The 25654-nt window shown below is 34.4% G+C and overlaps 4 protein-coding genes across 6 annotated transcripts; 1 reads left to right on the plus strand and 3 right to left on the minus strand.

The window, feature by feature from the left end:
- Nucleotides 1-1072: 1072 nt before the first annotated feature.
- Nucleotides 1073-10173, minus strand: LOC107904655 (DExH-box ATP-dependent RNA helicase DExH3). 2 transcript variants are annotated; one of them, XM_041105384.1, is made up of 19 exons: nucleotides 9654-10173; nucleotides 9155-9309; nucleotides 8965-9052; nucleotides 8479-8721; nucleotides 8004-8099; nucleotides 7296-7484; nucleotides 7025-7184; nucleotides 6813-6943; nucleotides 5970-6143; nucleotides 5569-5841; nucleotides 5191-5385; nucleotides 4387-4590; nucleotides 4236-4305; nucleotides 3987-4135; nucleotides 3180-3488; nucleotides 2846-2905; nucleotides 2531-2683; nucleotides 2296-2406; nucleotides 1073-2091 (listed from the first exon to the last, which is right to left on the minus strand). In XM_041105384.1, the coding sequence occupies exons 1-19, from the start codon at nucleotides 9654-9656 to the stop codon at nucleotides 1624-1626; spliced, it is 3231 nt and encodes a 1076-aa protein (XP_040961318.1). In that variant the 5' UTR covers nucleotides 9657-10173; the 3' UTR covers nucleotides 1073-1623. The 2 variants fall into 2 exon arrangements, with proteins under 2 accessions (XP_040961318.1, XP_016686590.2); XM_016831101.2 differs by lacking the exons at nucleotides 8965-9052; nucleotides 9155-9309; nucleotides 9654-10173 and having other exon boundaries at nucleotides 8483-8615.
- A 3242-nt stretch (nucleotides 10174-13415) lies between these two features.
- Nucleotides 13416-15350, plus strand: LOC107904652 (T-complex protein 1 subunit delta). Its single transcript, XM_016831098.2, is given in 3 exon segments — nucleotides 13416-14320; nucleotides 14323-14490; nucleotides 14493-15350. Coding segments are annotated over 3 exon segments (1596 nt in total). The 5' UTR covers nucleotides 13416-13608; the 3' UTR covers nucleotides 15209-15350.
- A 1176-nt stretch (nucleotides 15351-16526) lies between these two features.
- Nucleotides 16527-17646, minus strand: LOC107904653 (uncharacterized). Its single transcript, XM_016831099.2, has 3 exons — nucleotides 17367-17646; nucleotides 17131-17251; nucleotides 16527-16939 (listed from the first exon to the last, which is right to left on the minus strand). Exons 1-3 carry the CDS (start codon nucleotides 17550-17552, stop codon nucleotides 16779-16781), a joined length of 468 nt encoding a protein of 155 aa, XP_016686588.1. The 5' UTR covers nucleotides 17553-17646; the 3' UTR covers nucleotides 16527-16778.
- Nucleotides 17647-18663: 1017 nt separating this feature from the next.
- LOC107904651 (probable protein phosphatase 2C 8) lies at nucleotides 18664-23749 on the minus strand. Of its 2 annotated transcripts, none has more exons than XM_016831096.2 (10): nucleotides 23365-23749; nucleotides 23111-23219; nucleotides 22304-22340; nucleotides 22137-22181; nucleotides 21390-21442; nucleotides 20622-20765; nucleotides 20113-20196; nucleotides 19519-19608; nucleotides 19361-19408; nucleotides 18664-18963 (listed from the first exon to the last, which is right to left on the minus strand). In XM_016831096.2, exons 1-10 carry the CDS (start codon nucleotides 23628-23630, stop codon nucleotides 18853-18855), a joined length of 987 nt encoding a protein of 328 aa, XP_016686585.1. In that variant the 5' UTR covers nucleotides 23631-23749; the 3' UTR covers nucleotides 18664-18852. The 2 variants fall into 2 exon arrangements, with proteins under 2 accessions (XP_016686585.1, XP_016686586.1); XM_016831097.2 differs by having other exon boundaries at nucleotides 18823-18963; nucleotides 20593-20765.
- Nucleotides 23750-25654: the final 1905 nt, after the last annotated feature.

Genomic DNA, 25654 nt, shown 5'->3' on the forward strand with positions numbered 1-25654 from the left:
TTAATAATAAAATTATATTCATTCAACATAAATAATAATAATTCTCGATATCTGTGGGAGAATAAAGTCACGCTTGATTTTTGAGGTTTTTCTTATTTTTTTAAAAAAATATATATTGTATTTATGTATTTGAACTTGTTTCAACTTTGCAGAACTATTTTTAATGAAAATAATAAGAACATTTCTTTTTATTGTTTTTTAAATCTTCACATTTTTTATTTTTATTGTCGGTTTTTACAAATTGTTTTAACATTTGCTTTTAGTTTTTAGTGTTTTTCATTTTATTAAAGAAAATGATCTCTATATTAATTTTTATCCAATTATTATATATGATTATGAAAATACGCCTTGGATATTGATGTATTGTGATATCAGTAGCATGCACATAAAGCACGTTTAGTAAACACCATTCAAAAGTATAAAACATCGTAAAGCAAGTTTTGCAAAAGAACAAATACATTCGATCCAACCATGAAACTAGTTTAGCAAAAAATTAAAGTCCCATCGTGTGATCCCAACTTAAGGGAACAACATAATATCAGCAATTAACAAGAAATTTAAAAAATAGGATAAAAATATCATAGAAGCTCCCTGCTAAAAGTCAGATTGTATTTTACTCTTTTACTAAAAAATGAACAAATTAATCTTTGTATGTTAAATCAAAAAGCAAATTGATATTTTCTATTAAAAATTTCATCCATTTGAATGGTTAAAATGGATAAAACTGGTATGACTGACAAAATAACCAAACAGTGATACATGACTTACCATATGTACCTCGTATTGATGTACATGGACAAATTTTCAACAGTAGAAATGAATTAAGTTATGAACAAAAAGACGAGATTGATCATTGATCTATAGTATGGGGACTAATTTGTCCTTTTATTGAGTAAAGGGCAAAATACAATCCAACTCCTAGTATAGGGACCTCTATGCTATTTTTACCAAGAAATAAGACCAACTTGCATTATCAAGCTCAAGCAGTCACATTCATGTTAATAGTGTAATTTCACAGATTACCATGCTCAACTCTACATTAACTTGTCTTGAAAGAAAAAGAGGAAATATCTGCTAGTTCAAATGATCAATAATTAAAGTCTAAAGCATATGTTCTTTAAGGATTTTAGTTTATAAGGATTCCCAACTAGGACCAACAAGAGACTGTAAACCTAGTCAGTGGTATTTTATTACAAGCTGTGATCGAAAGGCTTTCTCATAAATAACCATACAAAAGCCTTGGATAAATCTATAACTATTGTCAACTCCTAGTTTCGATAAAAAAAATTTTGATTTATAACTTATGGCTAAACCAGTAGCAACAAAATATGAAGTAATAGCACTCACCTTGAACGAGAGCCGACAAAGGTAACACCCTTTCCAAATCGGCCATTTTCTCCAGCTTCTGCCTCCATGGGATCTTTCACTTAAGTTTTGGCCTCTAAAGGGGTATTACCTTCCATCCCATTAAAAAAACAAGGGTTCTAAACGTCGGCATGTCATAGGTTCAATAAAATTCCATAGAAAGACTGAACTCCGAGATTGTGGTGCCTCAGGACTGTTGTCTTTCTGCTTCGCTGCTAAGTGATAACGATGACACATTATCCACCTAAATATCTAGACTTAACTCCACTTAGCATCACTGACTGAAGTTTTCCTCCGGCTTTTGCTCTTTTTAAGAAGCAATGAGGCATGGTCAATATCTCGGGAAGTTGAATGGTCTTCACCCCTCAACCACAGTAAAGCCTGAGCAGCTGCATCCTTTTCTGCAAGTTTCTTGCTGCTACAAGGCTGCCCAACAAAATCCAGCCCATTAAAGATGACTGTAGATCGGAACTGGTTGTTCTTTAGTTGCTTTGTCTTGTAAGTGGGTGGTCCATGTCCAGCCCTGGTAAGTACTGTTTGCAGATGATTCTTCGAATTATCAGCCTCGCTTTTACCTGGTGTTTTAACAGTGGCCGTCTTCTTTGAAGACAATGTCACCTGACGGCCAAAGACAAATCTACCTTCACATCGATCTTCTGAGACCAGCAATCTTACTGCCGAGAGGAGCTCATTGCTAGAATGCATGTCTAATGTAGGATCCAAAAGCTGCCAACAAACCATCCGCATAAATTAAATGTTCGAGATGTTAGCTTTTGGCAGTGAATTGAAAGAGAATGGCATAAACAAAGATAAGAAACTAGGATTTGTAAAGTAGGAAATCCAAATTCAGGTGAAAATGAAACCAAAAAACAAACTAGCTCTCTAGATTTCATCAAAATATTGGACCTATAAGGCAAAGATAATACTTACTTTCCTCTGAATTAGTTCTTCTAGCTCTCTTTTCACGCTTAAATACATAACAGCTAAAGCAGGTTTCATGAAGAACTCCAAATATCCTCCCAACATCTTCAGATGTCCATCCTATCAACACCCAAGAAAAGGTTCAAATAAATTCTATGCCAAGTAAGACTGAATTCAGGCAAATAATCTTCACTCCAAGAAGAAATGGAGCACGCAAATATAACAATTCAATTGAGTAACTTACTAGTCCACCTCTAGAGATGTTCCCTCCAAATAAGAGCAGTATGGAATCAGAAACACCAGTTGAATCGCGGAGGAATACTGCATTCACTTTTACCTTTTCATTGAAAACCAGCCAAGGGTATGGAACTTTGGGAACTTCAGCATTCACCGAATTCTAATTTATGTCAAACAAACAAGTTGAAAATCAATTAATAAATAAGTAATAAATTTGAAACTTAGCATTCCAATGAACTATTTCTTTACCATTCAAGCAGGTTACTTGAAACAATGAATTATGAAAGGAAAAAGAAGACCAATGAAGTATAATGCAAATTACCGAGTGTAAAAGAACTTGACCATCCTCCATTGTTTTCATTGCAATTGACTTCTCTTTGTTCTGTAAAATGAAATTGCATAAGTGCATATTTCATAAAATATATTAAAAAGAAAAGCCTAATAATCCTAAATGATGGATAAACTGTAAGGCATTGACCAGACAATTCTTTTTGATAAATAAAAATACTCTTTTATCATCCTTCCCCATCAGAACATCAACATAGATGAGAAATATATGTTAACAAAGATGCGTAATCAAAACAGAATAACAACAACAGCAGCAGCAACAACAATAACAACAGAACAATAGTTGAGTGAAATGCTGCAAAACTCACCACAACAGAGCATATCCCTGGAAACAAGCCAGCACAAATAACTGCCCTGACAAGATGTTCATCGTGGCTCCACTTATTGCAGTTTTCTACATTTTGATCAACTAGACCAGCATCCTTGAGCAAATAGAAGAACTGCTTTCGTAGAGAGTGAATAGCCTTGAGAGTTTGTGCAGAAAGAAAATTCTTCCAACAATACTCATAACCAGACTGCTCCCTTTCAGCTTCTTTCCAACCCTCATAGGCTCGGATAACTGCAATATGATCACTGTATTCCTGGCCAGCGAATTGGGCTTTTGCCGTTTCAGCAAGCTGCCACAATGAGAAAGAAAGATTAAAAGGGCTCCCAATAAACATCACAAGCATAATTTTCCCAAGTTCTAAAGTAATAAACTCTGTTTATGCATCATCAAACCAAAAGAATAAAAGAGTACAGAGCTTCACACTTATCTAGATATTGGGAAATAGGGAGGTTCAACCCCTTAACCTTATTCAATATTTAAGGTTAATACCAATGGCAAGTCAAAGCAGGAGAAACTACAACCCAGAGTCTTCGATTTTTACAATAACTAAAGATGACAATAATATAAAAGAATGAAACAAAGAGAAAAAGAACAAATGAACACGTCTTTAAGGAACATAGGAAATGCATTGCACTAAGATGTCAAAAGGACAATGCTGGAAGAAAGACCGATTCTAAAATTTACACCTAGAAACAAAACAAGGAACTTGAATAAAGATGCTGGAAAAAGGTTCATATTAAAATTCACATTTACAAAAGATTAAGCTAGAATAAGACAACAAACTTACATCCTTCTTATCAAATGGCATCAGGAATGGATCACGGACACTGAGCCCAGCAACAACAGTCATTATTGGATCCAAACAGTTGAAAATAGCTCCCAGTATCAGCATTTTTCCAAGTTTAGGCTCAACCGGAAGCATTGACAAGTTGCATCCTGCAAGGTCACAATACAAGTCATGGGTCTTTCTTCATGAAAAAAAAATTATATCCATATTTGAAAACCTATGGTCCTTTACAATAACTAATTGCCATACCTAGCACTGTCAAATTCTCGTTTTCATCTAAAGCTCCAATAATCTTCAGATATTCAACAGCATTTTGTACCTGTAAAGAAACAAAATGCGTGAACCAATATGTACAATAACATATGGGTAATGCCAACAGTTAGAAGTAATTGCAAATTACCGACAGAAGTTCCGGAGGCTGCAATGCCCTAGAAAGGAACTCGGTGATACCTCCAAGCTCTAGACTTTTGATTTGCAAACATAAAGACTGCAATGGTGTCCTTAAAAGCTCTGGAAGTTGATAATCAGCAAAAGTATCGTAAACACATTTGGGATAAAGATGGTAACACTCGCCAGGTTGAACACGACCAGCTCTTCCCCTTCTCTAAAGAACAAAAACAGAAAGTAGCATGTCAGTCTAGATAATGAAGTCAAATAGAACAATAAAATTAATCAACTAAAAGAAACTAATCACTATAAATAAGCTCCACTAAGTAGCAGCAAACATTCTTTTCACAAAACATTGTTAATGTCCTACATCAGGTTGTAAGTTAGTTGGACACACAAATTGAATACTGATGCCATGGAAGGTTAAATTCCCTGAATACGTGCAAGTCGATAAAAACAATTCCTAAGCAAAATTACCATAAAGTTCATAACCATAGCATATCTGGGCCTATATCACCTAAATCAGCAAAAAGGACCATTTACTTCCATGTTCTGTACCGTGATTTTCACTGGTATTGAAAACATTGGACCACTAAAAATAACAATGAATGAGGTGTTTTCACCAAGCACATCACATGGAGATTGTCTTTTGAGAAAACATATATTTTTTTATATTTAGGTTTTCTAACAAGTAACAGTTAGAAAATTGGCAACTATAAGAAGTACATCCAATATTGCGGATGCATATAGAAACTCAACTTCATATGTAAATCCCTAACTGCAGATATAGTAATTAGATAACTATCAGAAGTCTTACTTGCCGGGCAGCAGCCTTTGATATCCAAGATGGAAGCAAACAAGGAGTATTATTTAATGCATCATAGGATGTTTCTTTTGCCTTTCCACAATCAACCACAAAAACCACATCATTGATGGTGATGCTAGTCTCAGCCATATTAGTAGCTAGAACTATTTTCCTCACTCCATCTTCTGGCTTTTCAAATATTAACCTCTGCATGCCAAGAAACATGAAAGAAAAATTGTAAAAGAGGAAGTGAAGGAAGGGAAACAAACCAAAGAGCAGTTACTGAAAATCGTCATTCTTTCAAGAGCAAGAAAAAATATTTTGACCAGTTAAACCGTCCATAGCTACTAACAATATGCACAGGATATGGAAAGTAAAAACTGTATTCACCTGCTCAGAGCTAGGCATGGAACCATGGCATGCAAGCAACAACACCTTGCTAGGGTCACCTAGGAGAGGATGAGCCTGAAGCTGACCTTTTAGAGAATTTATGTCATCCCAACCAGTCATGAAAACCAAAACAGCACCAGGCCTCTCTTTCCTCACTATGTGGCAAAGAACATGCTCAATGAGATTGAAGCCAATTGAGTCAGGATTCCAACAGGACAAAGATTCTCGTGTGCGTAAACTACATCCCCTGAAATCAGCATCTTCAAGCACATCCTGTCCACAAGTTCAAGGGCAGAGATGAAAATTTCAAAAACAGGCAGCCTATAGTTGACAAAGAATTTCAGTTTTCACAACCAAAATCATGCAACAAAGACTAGATGACCTCGCAAAAATTTCAATACCTCAACAGCAGAAGTTAGCTGACTCTTCCTCTTTTTAAAAGATTGGGCCTGCTTCTGCATTTTCCACATCTTTTCTTGACCATAATCATCAATTTGATTATATGGAGTTAACCTGTATCCACTCATCTCTAGAATATTCTCCAGAAAATGTGCTCGTACAGGATATGTAAAACCCTGAAAACAAAATAAACCACAATACAGATAACAACAGCAAATTGTTTCTTTTAAAGGAAAGAAAGTTGGGGGTGTTCTCCTTGTAGCCTTCTTTAAGAGTACATACGAAATGTATCAATTCCACCATCAAACATTCAACTTTTCACTCCCTACTTATGAGTTCAGGCACTCTTCAAACAAGCATAACTGTACAACTGCTACATGCTTCAGCCCGTAGGTTTTAGCAACTGAGTTATAGCTCTTAAAATTACATACCTAGACTTCAATTCTGTTCCTTAATTACAATATCTGTCAACATAAACCTTATTTTTCAAGCAAATCACTAATGACAATATTTAGATTCAAAATTCATTTAGATTCATCAAAGGGAACCCAAGCAGAATTTTTAAAATTCATTTAGATTCATAAGTAATTATACTTGCATGACTACAAACACAAAAGCAAATGACAAATCAGTTGCTAATTGATAGACACCTCTTCTTTACACAAAAAGAAAATAAATTTGTAATAACACCAAGTAGCTTATGCTACTAGGAACACTGTGGATGGAGAGCTGGAGAAGGAATCCACCATGTCAATAACAAACATACAATCAATCACTCGATGGAATTATGGAATTGCATTGTAATACTACTGGTCCAATATTCAAATTATCATAGCAGAACTTACAGGAATATGGATTGTTGGGGCACCACCATAGTAAGAAGAAAAGAGTTCAGCATTTAAGGTTGCACTCATCAAAATCAACCTCAACTCTGGCCGACGTGGAAGGAGATCTTTCAACACAATAAGAAGAAAATCTGAAAGATATGCAACCGGTGGTTAATGTCACAGAAAATATCACTACAACAGTATAAAATTCAACAAGATCCCAAACTCACCTTCATTCATTCCTCGTTCATGAATCTCATCAACAATAACATGACTTACACCTCTCAAATCTCTGTCAACAAGTAGTCGCCTAAGTAAAATGCCAGTTGTACAAAAAAGGAGGCGAGTGTCTCTCCCTTTCATTCCCTCAAGGCGTACTTTATAGCCGACCTTTCAAGAATAACATACCATATAATTAATTACCAAGAAACACAAATAAATTCACATTTCACACGCATGAGTCATTAAAATAAGATGAATGGCATAATTGCAGAAACTAACAGATTCTCCCAATTTCTCCCCTCTTTCAGCAGCAACTCTTTCAGAAACAGCCATAGCAGATATTCTTCTAGGCTGAGTACATATAATACTACAGGAAGCTCCACGAGCAGCTTCAATCTCAGATTCTAATATGTACTGAGGAAGTTGTGTGGTTTTACCACAACCAGTTTCGCCAGAGACAACAACCACCTGCAAGATCAAAACACATAGCAACATTTCAAATAACAAAAGAATCCACAAGTAACTACGGAATACAGAGCACTACAAAATTTCTTAAACAATATGGACAGCCATGATGGCATGAATGCAATAAAAATAAAAACGAATTGTCTACTTCACTTTTAATCTCATTCCTGAATCCTAAGGTACATCACACTAATTTTTTACATCAATATTTTGGTAGTAATGATTAAGCAAAATAATGATACAAAAAAAAGAAGGGAGTTGATCAATTCTCTTATTGCAATCAATCCTATAAATATTTTATATTTTAATATTAGTTCATTTTGTTGAAAGAATAGATGCAGCTAGGGGATGCCAATTTGGAACTTCATATAGTTTTGTATTTTCATTGGATATCAAGGCTTGTAGGTTACAGCACACACCAATTATAATTTTGATGATTCTATACCAGAATAGACCTAAAAATGTGATATATAAACTGCAACAGTAGGAAACTGAAATGAATTGCAGTGACATCAATTTCACCTGATTCTGTGAGATAGCATTTAGCAATGCATCTCTCTCTTTATATGCAGGCAAGCTTCTACGAAATTCAAGCATCTTTTGGCCTTCAGGAGACTCCTATAGAAGATAGATATTAGCAACATTTAAATTACTGACAGAAAAGGGGCAAGCATGCGTATAAAATACATAAAAGAGAAATACAGGATGTACATATATTCTCTCAGTTACTAGTTTAAATATACACCGAGCACATACTATCTATTTTCTACTAGGACCTAAATATTTCAAATCCATAAAAAAGCAAAAACACAAAGGGGGCAAAGGAAGAATAAAAAAGATCACAGACAACACATTTAGGCATGGACGCCCCAAACAGAATGAGAGATGCCACACATATGCATGAACTAATTCATATATATTATAAACATAAAAAACGAATTGTTGTAAGGTGGACCTAGGATGACCGAGCATAATTAAAGAAATTGAAAAATGAAACCTGCCATTCTTGTTGCTTATCACGTATTTGCAAACTTCTCCGTCGAAGAATTCTCTCCAAGGCAACACTATTCTGTGCAAAGGGCTCTGGATTAACAGGTACTTCATCTGCAGCAGGTATTCCACCACTATTTGATCTAATCAAGGGCTTATCCAGAGACCTACCACTGCTCATAGCCTTATGAGAAAGGTAAGCTTTGAGGTGAAGGTCTACATCTCTTTGCAAGCCAAAAGGTAAGACCACCTGACAGTAGGATAAGAATTTTTTAGGAAGAGCATGATAGGCAAAAAGATACAACATATAAGAGCATTAAGAACTACTCAGAGACTTCAGTTAATATTCTACAAAAATTGCCTACTTTATGCAAAGACTGCATGAATATTGTGCAAGTCTTTAAAGAGCTCAATTAGAAACATATCCCTTTTCTGTTCGCATACACACTCAAGTGAAAAAGAAAGAAAATGGGCAATTACTGGATGGATGTACCTCTCTTTGTGGACGCTTATCATCAAGATCAGATCTATAATTCGGCAATGGAAGTTTACTAAAAACAACCACCTTTGCATATTGACGACTGCCAAGACAGATTATATTTCAGAACTCAATCACAATAGCAAAAAATGGGGAAAGATGGATAAAAGATACAATATGCATGCAATGATAGAACTTAAAACACCTATTTAAACCCATTCTCGTTGCCAGAGCTGAAAGTTGCTCAAAGTCACGCCTATCCTTCCTCTCCCTAGATACTACCTCTTGCTCATCTTTGTTACGAAGAAGCATAGTCAATTTCCATCTCCATTCATCAATATTATCAAGCGTTGAAGCACCCTAACCGACATGAACAAACAAAAACCAAGCAACCGTCCATCAATAGATATAAGAACAATACTACAAGAACATGTTTCTTTTCAAAACAAACTCTAATTAATTTGATTAGCAAAGAAAACAGTCCCAAGTCAGTTAACCAACTATTCATAAAACTGATAATTGACTCAATAAGTGATTGGAAAATCATTATTTTTCCATTGCAAAGGCCAACACCTCGCAATATGATTAAAAGGTACAAAAAACTCCTCTCCACCCTCTAACTTAACGGCAGCAAAAAAAAAAAAAACAAAAACAAAAAGAGTATCTAAAAAATCTTCAAAAAAAAGGGTATCTAAAAACCCAACCATTTGACTCTGAGACTGTGGAGACCCAAATTCATGGTCCGAATCATCGCCGGAAACATCCTGGTAAGCATAACGGCCATAATTAGAGCTTTGCAGCTCCGAATAAGGCAAGGCAACGTTCCTCCAATCCAAGGCAATAGTCCTGGAAGAAGAAGCAGCAGTCCCCGACTTTGAGCACCTAACGAGGCCATTCCTCAAATGCAAACGCCGGAAAGAGCCAGGGATTGGGTCCTGGGGACAAAGGAAAATGAACAAGGTTTTAAAAGGATTTTAGGGGAGTTGTTAAGTTGGAGGGAAGCAGGTCGCAGAGACATGGCGGTTGTCCTGAGATAACCCTGAAATATAGCTGAGTAACACGACATTTTTGGGGGGATTGTTCTGGTTTTTAATCCTTTCTCAGTGGGGTTTTGATTACATTTGAAGATGCTCGTTAGGGTTTTTGGTGAAGAGGGGGTTTCGGGTTTGCTTTGAAGAGATGAGCCTATGAAATTGTTTATGTGGCCATGTAAAGGAACTGTAATCTGCGGCTGCTGGCTGTTCCCGTGTGTCTATTTGGGGGTAATATCATAATTTACTCTGTAATTTTTTAAAATTGATTTCCAGTCCTCTTGTCTTATTAATATTGCCTTCTGAATTTTTTTAGGGGTAAACTACGCTAGTAATCACTAACCTATTTATAAATATCTTTTTTGGCCATCTAATTATGAAAAGTTATAAAATTGTCACTCAATTATTAGTAAATTTCTTTTTTGGTAACGCAACTATGAAAAGTTACAAATTGACGGGCAATTTACCATTAAAAGCCTAATTAATGGGCCCAGTATTTTATTATTTACCGGAATTGGCCATTTTCCCCTAAATCGCGTCCATGTCAGCGCAATTTCAGGGAACATGCCAGGAAATCGCGGTCACGTAAGCACGCTTTACTGACATGGCAACAAATCGCGTCCTCTAAAGCGCGATTTGTGTCCACGTTAGCAAAGCACGCTGACGTGGATGCGATTTGCCCCGCGCGTGAACAGTGCAACGGTCATTGACCGTTGCCCCCCCCCAAACGGTCCAAAAAAAACTATAAATACCCCCACCTCTTTTTTTTCACAATTTAATCCTCTCTCAAATTTCCTCTTAATTTCTTCTAAATTTTCTCTCAATTTGCTCTCAAATTCCTTCAAAATTTCTCTCAAATCCATATTTATTTTCAATTTTCTCTCAAGTTTCTCTTAAATTTCTCTTAAATCCCTATTTTTAAATAATTTTAAAAAAAATTATTTTTTTAAAATTTTTTTAAACCGTAAAAATTTGTACGATTTCAGCAATGGCCGGAGAATTGACTCGTCTTGATAAGCATCACATATCGGTGGAACAAATGAAAATGGTAAGCGTTAAATTTAATTTTTAAATATTATTTAAGAATTTTTTATTTATGCATTTTTAGATAATTATTAATTTATTATTTGTTATAAAAGTCTGTAGATCGGATATTGGAATGCAATATCCAGAATATGCATGGTCCTCCATCATCATTGGTAGAGAACTACTTGCGAGAAGTGAGTTTTTGGCACGTGGCGACAATAGGCCGGGGATGCAAGGTGGACCCGAAACTAATCAGTGCGCTGATCAAGAGGTGGAGACCCAAGACGCACACATTCCATCTTCCATGTGGAAAGTGCACTATCACTTTGGAATATGTCAATCTGCAATTGGGATTACCGGTGGACGGGTACCCAATCACCGAGTCTGCCCAATCTAGCAATTGGCTTGCGGTCTGCTACGAGCTTTTGGACGCTATTCTGAAGAAAATGGACGGAGGTAAGATCGAGATGGGTTGGTTACGAGACACATTCCCGGATCCGGATGAAGATTCAACCGAAATAGAAAGAATCCGATATGCTCGGACATACATTCTTCAGTTAATTGGAGGTTATCTGATGCCCAACTTCAAAAGCGCGTACACGTGGGCGCGATTTCCTGGCACGTCTCCTGACATAGCGCTGACGTGGACGCGATTTAGGAGAAAATGACCCATTCCGGTAAATAATAAAATACCGGACCCATTTCTGTAAATTTTAAAAAATGACTTTTTTTGGTATTTTGCTCCAAATTGACCACCCAACTATTCAATTTTTTTTTGTCAGCACTTGTCTAACTATGGCAACTTTTAAAACTGTCATAATAGCAACTTTAGCTCTCAATATTTGCACATTGTGTAATTTGAATTTTCTTTTACAATTTTACTTTTAGTTGTGACATTGAGGATTGATTTTTAAAGAACGAGAAAAAAGATGAAAGTTACATTATCTTGGATTTTTAGATGTTTTGTTTTTTTGTATATTTTCAATCAAATTTAATTGTTAATTTTTTTAATCTTTTTAGGTGATATGGTTACAAAGAAATGCAAAATAGCAAAAAAGACTAGATTACACAATGTGTAAATATTGAAGGTTAAACCTTTTAGAATAAAGACTAAATTGACACAATGTATAAATGTCAAGAGCTAAAATTACTATTATACCAATTTTAAAAGTTGTCACTGTTAGCCATCTATTAACAAAATAGTTGAATGATCATTTTATAATATTTCATAGTTGAGTGGTAAAAAAATTTACTAATATTTAATTGAGTAGCAATGTAATTTACCCAATTTTTTACCATTATCCCACAAAAGTTGGAGATAGTGCTTTTCAGCTTGCATGAGTTTACTTGCATAATAAATTTGGTTCTTAAACTTTATTAGTTTTATATTAGTTTAAGAAATTAGTAGTTTTTCAAATTTTGATCACTAAATCTAAACTTGGATTTCATTAGAATATAATGTGTAAACTTTTTAAAATTGTATCACGTTATAATCGAAATAATAGAGTTAAAATTTAAACTATGCGTCTATCAATTTGAGAAAATAAAATATGTAAATTAATAATAATTAAATATTCATAAAATAAGAAAATACCAAAATAGAAAATTTACAATAAATAGGAATTGAAAATGAACAAAAATACAATGAAAAATGTTAATTTATTTTTTAAAAAAATGCTAATCAATGTTGAGTGTGATGACAACACATATTACATTTTCAAAATAATATCTAAGTTTGAACGTTGGAGACAACATTATTGGATGTGACATCCACTTCGAACATGGACCTTAAAATGGATGAAAAAATAAAAATAAAAAGAAACAATTCAAAAAATTTCATTTAAATTGTTGTTGTATGACATTATCCGTTTGTATCGTCTATACCAATTGAAAGTTACATTTTTTATTTTTATTTTTCTATCATTCAATTTTTTTTCATGAAACAATTTTGAATTTCATGAATTTGCTAACCAAAATTCAAATAACTTTCTTCTGCAATTTTTGTCACTAACCATCAGATCAGTTTAGATTTAAGGAATGTTTTTCTGCTCGTCAATCGGTATTGATCCATTGTACCAATCATCAAATCGTCACTTGGAGCTCACTAGTTGAACTTGAGAAAAAAACTTAACAATCCAATGATTTAAATAAAATTTTTTGAATTGTTCAATGACTTAAATAAAAACTTCCAAACAGTTCAGAGACTTAAATGAAAAGTTTACAATAATTTAATGATCATTTTATAACTTTTTGAAGTTAAGTAACAAAAACGTAAACTTATTACTAGATTAGTAACATCGGATGAAATTCACCCAAACTAAAAAGCTCAGGCAAACATCCCTCTAAACCCTAAGCTAAGGCTTCATTTGGGATACCTTATAGAAACACTTGAGAAGCAACCTCAATTCCAAATAATTTTGACAACTTCCAAACAACCCTCTAAACCCGAAAAAATCAGATACGAGAAACCTTGCTACTTTTGTCTCCCCCTCTCTAATATCGTAACTCGACTCTCTCGATCCCACTCTTCTAGAACTCTCTTTCTTCCAGTGTGTTCCCCTGCACCTCCGATCCACTGAATCAATTCCCATACCCACCGGAAATGGCAGCCGTTACAGCAGCTCAGCCGCGCTCTTCCAAGACAGAGTCGTACGTTGACAACAAGCGCAAAGAAGACATCCGCCAAGCCAACATCAAAGCAGCTCGAGCCGTTGCCGACGCCGTTCGAACTAGCTTAGGTCCTAAAGGTATGGACAAAATGATCTCGACCGCCAACGGCGAAGTCATCATAACCAACGACGGCGCCACTATCTTGAACAAGATGGAAGTCCTCCAGCCCGCCGCTAAAATGCTCGTAGACTTGTCTAAATCGCAAGATTCTGCTGCCGGTGACGGTACCACTACCGTTGTCGTCATCGCCGGCGCCCTTCTTAAACAGTGTTTATTGCTTCTTACCAATGGTATCCATCCTACTGTTATCTCTGATTCTCTCCACAAGGCTTCGACTAAAGCCGTCGATGTACTCACCGCCATGGCCGTCCCTCTCGAGATCTCTGACCGTGAATCTTTAATCAAATCCGCCAGCACTTCGTTGAACAGCAAGGTTGTTAGCCAATACTCGACTCTACTGGCACCGTTGGCCGTTGATTCAGTTCTCTCGGTTGTGGATCCAGCAAAACCGGATATGGTTGATTTACGAGACATCAAGATTGTGAAAAAGCTGGGCGGAACCGTGGACGATACTGAGTTAGTTAAAGGGCTGGTTTTTGATAAGAAAGCGAGTCATGCAGCTGGAGGACCAACCAGAATGGAGAACGCAAAATTGCGGTAATTCAATTTCAAATTTCCCCTCCTAAAACTGATATTGAACAGAGTATTGTAGTTTCAGATTATACTCAAATGGATAGGATATTGAAAGAGGAAAGGAATTACATTTTGGGTATGATTAAGAAGATCAAGGCAACGGGATGTAATGTTTTGTTGATTCAAAGAGTATTTTGAGGGATGCTGTTACTGATTTGTCATTGCATTATCTGGCCAAAGCTAAGATTATGGTTATTAAGGACGTTGAGAGGGAGGATATTGAGTTTATCACCAAGACCTTGAATTGTTTGCCTATTGCTAATATTGAGCATTTTCGAGCTGAGAAGTTGGGGCATGCTGATCTTGTCGAGGAGGTTTCACTTGGTGATGGGAAAATTGTTAAAGTTACTGGGATTAAGGATATGGGAAGGACTACTACTGTTTTGATTCGTGGTTCGAATCAGTTAGTTATCGATGAAGCCGAGAGGAGTTTACATGATGCTTTGTGTGTGGTTAGGTGTTTGGTTAGCAAGAGGTTTTTGATTGCCGGTGGCGGTGCTCCGGAGATTGAATTGTCCAGGCAGCTTGGTGCTTGGTCTAAGGTGTTGCATGGTATGGAGGGCTATTGTGTGAGGTCATTTGCTGAAGCACTGGAAGTTATTCCTTACACATTGGCTGAAAATGCCGGGTTGAACCCTATTGCTATTGTGACTGAGCTGAGGAATCGACATGCTCAAGGAGAGATCAATGCTGGGATCAATGTGAGGAAAGGACAGATTACTAATATCTTGGAGGAGAATGTAGTGCAGCCTTTGCTTGTAAGCACGAGTGCAATTACACTGGCTACAGAGTGTGTGAGGATGATTTTGAAGATTGATGATATCGTTAATGTTAGGTAATTTCATGCTCTGGAGATGATATGTGTTTCTCTAGTTATCTTTTGCATCTGTTGGCTATTTGAATTAGTAGTTATGTTTCATTTTAGACTCGACTATGGTTAGAATTATGAAATGGCAATCTACTGCCAAATATTTGCTTTCATCGAGGATATTATATGGTGGCTTTTTCTTGAATTTTCTTTTTTGTTTGTTTGTTTTCTTTTCAAAGCTGTGTTTTTTGGTGAACAATGAAACAATACACATGCAGCATGCACATCTTACGATTCAAGCACTTCTCTAGAATGAGAATTAATGTATAGCAGATTTGACTTCAATGCAACATGTTTTGATTGGAATACTAGATGTGATTGTTTAATAAGTTTTAAGTGTAATAGTTATAATAAAGTAGTGATATGATTGTTACTATAAGTTGAAGCCTTTGTTACTTGCCCCGAATGTCAGTTCTGGATATGGTTACGTGTCTTTCACAGGAATGTTTAATTTTTAAAAAATTTTCATGCATCTGGAGGGTCCTTGGAGTGTTATACCCCAATATTTATATCCGAATGTTGGACACGGGTACTCCAATAATAATGAATGGTTGGAGCATATGTTGAAGCTACAAACATATTTAATTTCTCTATCATCACGTGCTGTATGTTAGCATCCTATGTTACTCGGCCTCTGGTGTGAGTCTTGGATACAATATGTATCAGACACCAGTATGGTTAGATTTTTGTAAACCTTTCAATGTATTTGGAGGATATTTGAAGGTCATATCCCCATATTCATATGTTGGAAATAAGTGTTAGATATAATTACTTCAAGAAGAAATCAAGAATCCGAACAATATAGTTGGCATCCTATCGTATATATGGAGGGTCTTGTCTCGGTACTTGAGTCTGAAAATGCGTTCAATATAAGTCCCTTAACATTGGTAAGGTATGAAAAATCAAGAGTCCGAGCAACGTAGCTGGCATCTTATCATGTTTTTGGAGGGTTCAAATCATCATTGTACAATATATATATAAACTTAGAGAAAAAATTAAAAACATACATTTGATTCGACTTTGAGTCCGGTAGGTTTAGATGGGTACTCTCGCATTGTTGTTTATTATACATACTTTTACATTAAAATTGTAGGTATGTGAAGATTTCAGCAGCAGTGCTTTTGTAGCTTTTAGTATGGATGATGTTTGGACATGACACGACAAACACAATACTAAAATGTGTCACAAATGAATAGAAATTAAATTGTCAATGGAAAAAATATAATATAAATATGCAAAATTCTAAATCTCTAGTTCCAAAATTGTCTAGGGAAACAATGCATTTGGTGTAAAAAATGATTGGAGCACACACGCAATGAACTTTGATTTCGAAGGAGCAAGATGAGGGCTGATAATCCAATTAAACCACATTGCAGCACTTAATTTCAACTAGAAAACTTCATTTAACCACTGCTAAACATTGAAAACAAAAAGATACAAGCTCCACAATATTCCTTTGGATTGAACCCACAAAATATACCCAAAAAGAGAACCTTCACAAAATCTCCTTTACCGGCTGAATCAACATGACATAAGAAACTTTAACTCCAATCAACTTTTCTCAGGGTCTCAATCACTGGTTCAAAATCGCTACTCATTGGAACGATGTTTGTCATACGAAGATGTTCTGCTTTGCCCCTTTTTGGTGTGTTCAATGTCACCTTCAATAATTCTCCCACCAATACTTTACTAGCTATTTTAACTGTATTATGAACCAAAACACAAACTCCATGATTGCTCAAAACACCCAAAGCTTCCAAACAACAATATATTAGTAATTATCAATCTAAAAAATGAAATAATTCTAGACTTATCTGCTCATTTACCCAATATTTTAAAAAGTTGATAAAACATCACAATTGTTGTTGAAAAAGCAAGAAAAAAAAATATTACCAGCACAAGGTTGTTGAATTGAAAAATCAAAGAATTCCTGAGCAGAACAACCAAAGATGACTTGTGCAGCCCTATCAAAAGCTACAACATTCATAACCCTTGTCTCTGTTCCAATTGAAAACTGCCCTAACCCAAAAACAAAAAACAAAAAAACAAATGATTGCCTTTCAATGAAACCCAGAAACACACGGTTTACGAAAAGCAAAGTTAATGCAAAGAGAAAGACATGGACATACGAGTAAGCGGAAGAGTCTCTTAGAACTGCGCCGGCGACCGGCGCATTTGCGATTGTTGCAGATAAACTCGGCCGGCTTGTCATCAGAGACAGGCGTTTCGCAAAAACGACAAACTTTATAAGAGAAACAAGATTGATCCATTGCTAAAATTGAACATACTAACCTTGTTGATTCATTACCTTGCATCCTTTAAAGCTTGTCTTTTTTCGTTCTTCTCCTTTTCAGTTTTTACTCGCAGTGTTTTGCCCTTCCCACTTTCCCGTCATTTAAAGTTTCAGCTTAATGCCCGCTTTGGCCCTAATTTATATATTTTTTTGCCACTTTAATTATTTTTTTAAAAATTCATTTTAATACTTAAATTATTATTTGTTACATGATTTAACTCACCGTTTTAAAAAGTAAAATAAAATGAACTCGAATTATTATTATTTTTAAATGAATGTTTAATTAATAAATTACAACTGAATAATATGAGTGCTATTAAAACACATCACATCACTCATTTAAAAAAATGTATTATATATTATTTTAATTAAAAATATATTATATAACATATAAATATTTCTAAAAATGTAAAAATAAAATTTTAAAATATATAAATACAAATTTTAAAATGTCAAAATAATATGTATATTCTAAAAAACACGTGACAACTGATGGTCCATGAACAAGAAGTAATGGCTACTGTCAAATTTTGTGCTCCAGAATTTTGTCAAAGAAGATAAAAAGAAAAGGGAGAAGAAAAATAAATAAATTTAAAAAAAATTAAAATTTTAAGTTTTGAAATTCTTAGAATTAAATTTATTTTTTAAAAAAATTTAAAATTAAATCAAATTACGTCATTTATAAGCATTTAAAATTATTATTTTTAGAATAAAAGATCAAATGGACTCAAATTTGTAAAACCTTAAAAACTAAATTTGTCATAGAAAAGAATACAAGTTTGACCTATCCTTCTCCTCTGTATAGCAATCCTTAAAATTAAAAAGGAATTCATTTAAAATTTTTATAATTTATAAAATTTTAAATTAGTAATAATAAAATTATACTTTTAATTTAAAAATTAATAAAAATTATAAAAATATTTAATGGTGAAATTGTAATTTTATTATCATAAAAATATACAATTTAATTTCAGCCCTCCAAAAAAATTTTCTAGCTCCGCCACTACGGTATAGTATATAAGTATGTATCTAACACAGTTTGTTCAAGTTTTTCAAGAAAATAAGAGTTTCATACATTTGAAGGTCATATCTGTATAACCATGTCTAGATGTGCATCGAATCTTAGACATAAGTAATAATAATAGTCAAAGTAACATATTTGATACAATTCGAATAGAGAAAAAGTCTATTTCAACTAACATGAAAAAGCAAAACTGAGTGGATTGGGCATAGTATCTGCTAATGAACACTCTTTGCAGTTTGTGCAATCAAAAAAGAAATAACAAAGCATGCCTGAAACTACAATTGTTGAAATGCCAGAATTACTTGCGCGTAAAGACAATAACAATCGCGGTGCAGTTATCTTTACACCGCCTCTCACGAACAGCTTCCCTTACGAGACGGCGACTGACGGCTGTAACAGGTAAACCCTCCTGCGTAACATGTTTCAGAAAGCATTAGATATAAACAACCAGACATCATAATGAGGCACTTCACATAACCATTAATAGAAAATAGCTAACTCAATCAAGTTCCTCATGACAATCCCATTTCGTCTGAAGCCGACAGACCCCTTAATGGGTCAGTATTGTGGTTGAGCCAGGGTCCATCCATACACATGCCAAGGCCCAAGGCTAGGAGACGATCACCCTCACCTATAAAAACTTGCCCTTAGCCTTGGGAAGACTTTATGTTCCTATTGGACCCCTTTTACACTATAAAAACAGAGCTCCTCCACCTATGGCTCTCCAGACGTCTTCCATTGTGTGAATGTCTCTTATTTGTCATCAACACCTAGTTATAAAGGAAAGAAGATAAACCATTCCGTACCTTCAGTAACTTGTGAACAAATTCAACAGCATCACTTGGTCCGAATACCTAGAACATTTTTATTGAAAAAAAAAATTTAAAACATTGATTTAAGACTTAAAATATAAATGACCATGATATTATATGATTTGAGATGTTGAAACTAAAAGAAGACATACCCCCCAGAGGCCATCACAACCAAGAATAATGAAGTGTTCTCTATCTGTGAGGTCAAAAGAATGAATATCTGGAGTAGCAACAACACCAACCTGCAATTTGCTTACTTCTTTAAGATACCAAGTTTTCATATATTTAAAAGGAAATAAAAACGATCAAAATAAGGTAAAAGTATCATGGAGACCCTTGTACTAGGAGTCGGATTGCATTTTATCCCTTCCACTTAAAAAATAGACAAATTAGTCCCTATACATTGGATCAAAGAGCAAATTGATCCTTCTATTAAAAATTCCATCTATTTCTACTGTTAAAAATTGATCCCTGTGTGTCAGAATGAGGTACACATGGCATGCCACATGTAATTGTCTGATTATTTTGGCAGCAACGTCAGTTTTTAACAGTAGAAATTGATGAAGTTTTTACTAGAAAGGACCAATTTGCTCTTTAATCTAACATACAGAGACTAAATTGCCCATTTTTTTAGCAAAAAGGGACAAAATGTAATCTGACTCTTAGTAAAGGGCCTCCATAGTACTTTTACCTCAAAATAAAGCTATGTGAATCATGGTGTAAACTATCACTAAATCAGAATAGACCTTTTTGAATTGGCGATCTCCAAATGCCCTAGACACTTCAAGACGCCCCTGTAATCGTCCATTTGAGCCCACAGTACCACCAGCCTGGAAAACAATACAGAACACTTGTAAGGTGTACAGAATACATAGATCGAAACAATACTACCCAGCGATTGACATTATGTTGTAATTTCATGCAGTTCAAAAGATGACATTCCAAGACTTCATAAAAGATCAACATCTGTACTTAATGCAAGGGAAAAGAAAGAATCACTCCTAGAACCGATATCAAATTATGATTCGGCCCATAAAACCAGTCAACTTACTGACTTGGCTGTTCCACTTTTGCATCCATTTTCATGCAAGAGTACCTTTCATTGTTTAACACTAGTCCATTCAATAATTAAAGGTCAAAATTTAAGCTCATTTCTAGATCATGACTACAATTATTCTAATATTGTTTGTCCACCAAGTAATCTTCTAATGATCAAGATAGTGTACCATGCTCTGTCCCTCCATGTAATCTTTACCTTCTGAATGCGAGCACGTTCTTGTGGATATATGGCTTTATGCTCCCTGGTCAAAACAATGGCCTTCAATGCACTTCCTTTATCTGACCCGTCAATGGATCTTGCTACTACTGCTTTTGCATCCCCAATATTTGCAATGAAAACCTTTGAATTACATGCAAAGGAAAAATTAATCAAAAGCACATCTCAAAGGCAATAATATTTGACAGAATACAATTGTTTGAGAGCATAAGGAAAAGTAATAAAGTAAAATTTCCTTCCCAAGGTTAATTAAAACTTTTCCAATTAAGTGATGAAAAGCATGCATCTCAGAAGGTAAAAGTACTATTGAGCCCCTGTACTAGGAGTTTGATTGTATTTTGCTCTCTTTACTCAAAAAATGGACAAATTAGTCTCTGTATATTAGATCAAAGAGCAAACTAGTACTCTTGTTAAAAATTTCATCCATTTTTAATGTGAAAAACTAGCGTGGCAGATGGAATAACCAGAGAGTTACACATATGTGTACCTCATTTTGACATACAACGGCCAATTTTTAATAGAAGAAATTGATGAAATTTTTAACAGAAAGACCAGTTTACTCTTTGATCTAACATATCGGGATTAATTTGCCCATTTTCTGAGTAAAGGAGGCAAAATGCAATCCGACTCCTAATACAAGAGCCTCCGTGATACTTTCACCCATCTCCCAATTGTATTCTAACCAAATTACTCCAGTTAAATAATAGAATTATTGAAATAATTGTAGTCACAATAGACAACTATTACCATTTTTTCAATCACCCACACACAAACAGCTGTAGCACCATCTTGCCATCCCCCTGATAAGATTGAAAGAAACTTTCACGTAAATATAAATTTTGTAACAAAGTAGATCAAGTTGTTGGCTTTTCAATTTTCACCTGCTTACAAGAATTAGAATGGCTAATTTATAAAGACGAAACAACAAAATAAATCAGAAATTTTCCTGGCAGTATATAGGGTCATTAGTTTTTAAACCACAATATATATTCTTTTCCCCCTCACAATTGGGAGTAATACAACCACAGATCATCTTGCTCAGTTAACAATGCAATCTTGAAGGAAAAACTTTAGGAGTTTTTCATATGCTTTTTTGACCGTTTTAGAGGATGAAAACCAAAAGAAATTCCACATGAAGAACAATACCATAAGTGGTTCTGAAGTTCATTTACCTCACCACAATAAACAGGAGATTCCACATTCGTGCTATGAACATTTATTTTAGGACAGTCGCACAAATGATTTTTTGTAAAACAAGAAAATGAGAAAGGGGAGGGGTTTGAAGAGTTTTGCACTTCATAACTGTAAGCATTTTTTGTCTTTTTGCTCCACCTTTCCCTTCTTTTAAGCTTGATGCAACGTGAAACACACAAAACAAAACAAAATGGTAATTTATGATTCATCTCTGCTCCCCCACCCTCAAAGCAATTTTCCGGCTTTGCCCCTAGAAACCATAAAGATAGCAAATACTGCACAAATAGCTAACGTAGGTACCTGAAGAACTTTCTTTAAGTAGATCCTCATCAGTTTTCCGGAAACCTAGATTAGCAAAGAGAAAACAAATAAAAATCTTAAATGAAGAACAAGAAGGAAAAAGCTGCGAAAGAAAAAAAGAAGCAAAAATCAAAAACTATAAATGATACATGTAAAATGTAACATACCATCAAGAATAGCTCTTTTGGCAGCCTTCACGTCTAACTGTAATATCATTGAGCACAATGAGATATAAATTATTTACAACACAATACAAACAATTCAAACATAAAAAATAAACAGTTGGCTGAAAGTAGTATCAAGCTGTAACACCTGATGGAATTTATAAGGAATCACATAATAAAATATCAGAATAAAATGGTAAGATAGCCATAAGATTTAACAAGTCATCAAAAATAATTGTCAAAAGTGTTGTGATTTGCTTTACAATGGCAGATAACAGCCTTGATTTTGAGAAAAGATAAATAGTAAGCGAGAGAACTAAAGGCGAATTCATTCTTTCATCTATCCATGAAGAAAATAAATGGTAACTTAGTAGCTACAAGATTTCTAATATATCGAAGTGGTTAGAACTAGAGATTCCAACTAGGAGGTCTCAACTCTCAAGTTAAAATATGAGGATGCCAGAGGCTGTGCCTCCCTTTGTGTAGCCTAAGACACGCACACACATTCTTACGTACATACATACATACTTGTACACATTCTTACCTATCATGCAGAGATATATGTATGTAAGTAGGTAGGTATATATGTCTATCATCTCTTAATCCAAATTTAAAGAAATGCATCAGAAAATCAAACATGTTTAAAATTAGACCACACACAGACACACATTCTTACATACATACGTACTTATACACATTCTTACCTACATACAAACATATATGTATATGTTTATATCATCTATTAATCCGAATTTAAACAAACGCATCAAAAACTCAAACATGTTTAAAATTAGACCAAGCAAAACACACCAACTCACGTGGTAAGCCAGCAGAAACAACATTAGCGTGCAAATGCCTCTGAGCATACTCCGCCGCTAACCGCCCTCCATGCCCATCGTATATTGCAAAGTGCCCACATCTGGGAATCCACCAAAACAATTTTTTTTTCTTTAGACAAAAGCATAAAAGACTATTGCTCTTTCACAATATCCACAACCGATTATAGCTTTTAAAAAACAGCTAAAAACTTTAAATTTGAGGCTCATTGGGATAAAATTTAAAACCTTAATTTTCCAGGAGAATCTAGGGTAGCATCGAGCATGATAACCCAAGCATCTTCCATGGTGTGCCTCGACCCTTTATCCTCTGCCACGTCAGCTTCTATATCCAAAGACTTTTCTCCCTTTTCTGATTCTTCTTGAACTGGAGTTTGGGTTTTGGGTTTCTTTGCCGCCGAATCGGAGCTGTCATCGTCAACTTCAGGTTGGCGCTTGAGATTGGATTCCGAATTTGAGCCCTCCGCTTGGGTATTTGAGCTAGTGGTTCTCATTGTGGCTTAGATACGGCCAAATATGGCTTTTTTCGGGTGGAACTGCAACTCCTTTTGCTAGACGTCGAATGAAGAGCGAGAGGAGCCTAGTATTTGTTGGTACAGCTTTTCTGAAGGGGTTAATATACTATGCGGTACCTGAGTTTGATTTTAATATTCAATTTGGTACTTGAATTTTTTACTTTAGTTAACTACACCCAAGGTCACTAAACTATTATTATATTTACATTTTGGTTACTCAACTTTAAAAAGTTACAAAATAGGCATAGAACTATTTGAAAGTTTTCATTTAAGACATTGGATTGTTAAAATAATTATTGTATGGCCTTTTATATTCACATCGTCTGCACCAATGAAAAACTCTCTTTGTCATTCTCTTCTACAATTCTATTTTTTCTCATGAAATAACTTTCAACATCACAAATTTGCGAGTCAAAATCCAAATAACATTCTTCTTCAATCTCCGACACTGACCGTTAAATTGAATTAGATTTAAGATATGTTCTTTTACTCATTATAGTTATTGATCCACCGTACCTATCGTTAAATTGTCTCTTGAAGTTCACTGGCCAGACTTTAAAAAAAAATTAATAATAAAGTCTTCAATAATTTTTTTTGAATAGCTCAATGACCATTTTGTAACTTTTTTAAGTTGAGTGACCAAAACATAAACTTACCAATAGCGTAGTGACATTGGTTGTAGTTTACCCTTTATTTTAATTTGGTACTTGTGTTTTGTTTTGATATTCAATTTGGTACATGAGTGTTTTTTTTTCAATTAAGTGTTTCAACTAGAGCATAGTATCACATATTTATTAGGTCACATGATAATGTTTGGTCTAAGGATCAAATTTGAACATTGAAGACAAATCCAGGTGTCAAATTGAGACAAAATTTTAGTACTAAATTGAATATTGAAATCAAACTCAAGCACTAAATGATATATTGATTCTTTTTAGTAACAATACCCGAAGAAAATAGAGTTTTTGCCATTTGAGGATGATATTTTCTTAATAATATAATTTTATTATTTTCAATTTTATTTTTCTAAACAACAATTAACAAACATTTAAGCTTGTTACATTTTTAACCCATTGTTTCAATCACAAAAACTAGCAATCAAAATTATTTTCTTTGAAAGATTATTATTTTCTATATGGGCACTTTTTTAATTTTTAAAAAATTAATTTTTATTTTTTTTGCTACCTAAAACATTAAATTATTAATAATTTTACATTTTAATTTTTAAAAAAAATAACTTCATTAAATTATTTTAGTTTCGAAAAGATGAAATTTATCATTGATTGAAAATGATGATAAAACAAGTATAAAAAAATATTCAAATTGAAGTGAAACAACTCAAGAAACTTACTGTGGGTAAAAATCATAAAAGTATTTAGCATACAATAGGATTGAATTAGCTTTTTTATTGATTAATAAATTAATTTAATCAATATATTATTAAAAATAATTAAGTAAGACTAAAATATTTATTATTAAAAGATATATTTTTTTAATTTGCCGGCTAAAAAATAAGGAAAAAAATATTACAGAAGAAAAGATACTACTAAATGATTAACAAAGAATGTTAATCAACATTACATGGATTCTAATTAAGTGTTGAATATAAAAGTGAAATATAGAAAGAAAAAAAACCCTAAAAACCCACTCTCCCTTATAAGTAGACCTTACTAATTATCAACTAAACATTGGGACTTAGGCTTTGGAAATCTCTTAAACAAATAAACATTACCATTATTATTAAGCTGCTTAACATGTGCAGCAAAACATAGCATCATTTCCACGTATGCATCTCTCCATTTCCTCAATGATTCAACAGGCAAACTCGGAACCTTCCGAACCATCGCTTCGCCTGTCCCCCGCCGACACGACTCTTCCAACATCGACACCGTTTCCTTGTCTTCATCTTCGTGCTTGAGTACAGTATGTTTCAGCCTTTGGTATTTTTTCCTCCTCTTGTACCTCTTCATGTTCAGACACATTGGGACTTTGCTAGTTTCCAT

This window comes from Gossypium hirsutum, chromosome D11 (genome assembly GCF_007990345.1).
Source record: "Gossypium hirsutum isolate 1008001.06 chromosome D11, Gossypium_hirsutum_v2.1, whole genome shotgun sequence".
Taxonomy (NCBI): domain Eukaryota; kingdom Viridiplantae; phylum Streptophyta; class Magnoliopsida; order Malvales; family Malvaceae; genus Gossypium; species Gossypium hirsutum.

Bases quoted from the DNA above. Each gene is read 5' to 3' on its own strand.
- LOC107904655 (XM_041105384.1), bottom strand. The intron at 4,136-4,235 runs GTATGGCAATTA...GTGACCTTGCAG, and splicing joins CGAGAATTTGACAGTGCTAG to GATGCAACTTGTCAATGCTT. The intron at 2,906-3,179 runs GTGAGTTTTGCA...TTCATTTTACAG, and splicing joins CAGGGATATGCTCTGTTGTG to AACAAAGAGAAGTCAATTGC.
- LOC107904651 (XM_016831096.2), bottom strand. From the start codon at position 23,630: ATGAGAACCACTAGCTCAAATACCCAAGCGGAGGGCTCAAATTCGGAA. The intron at 20,766-21,389 runs GTAATAGTTGTC...TGTAATTCAAAG, and splicing joins TGTGGGTGATTGAAAAAATG to GTTTTCATTGCAAATATTGG. The intron at 19,609-20,112 runs GTCTATTCTGAT...AGCAAATTGCAG, and splicing joins GAGATCGCCAATTCAAAAAG to GTTGGTGTTGTTGCTACTCC.
- LOC107904653 (XM_016831099.2), bottom strand. From the start codon at position 17,552: ATGCAAGGTAATGAATCAACAAGGTTAGTATGTTCAATTTTAGCAATG. The intron at 17,252-17,366 runs GTATGTCCATGT...GGGTTAGGGCAG, and splicing joins AGAGACTCTTCCGCTTACTC to TTTTCAATTGGAACAGAGAC. The intron at 16,940-17,130 runs GTAATATTTTTT...TTCATAATACAG, and splicing joins AATTCAACAACCTTGTGCTG to TTAAAATAGCTAGTAAAGTA.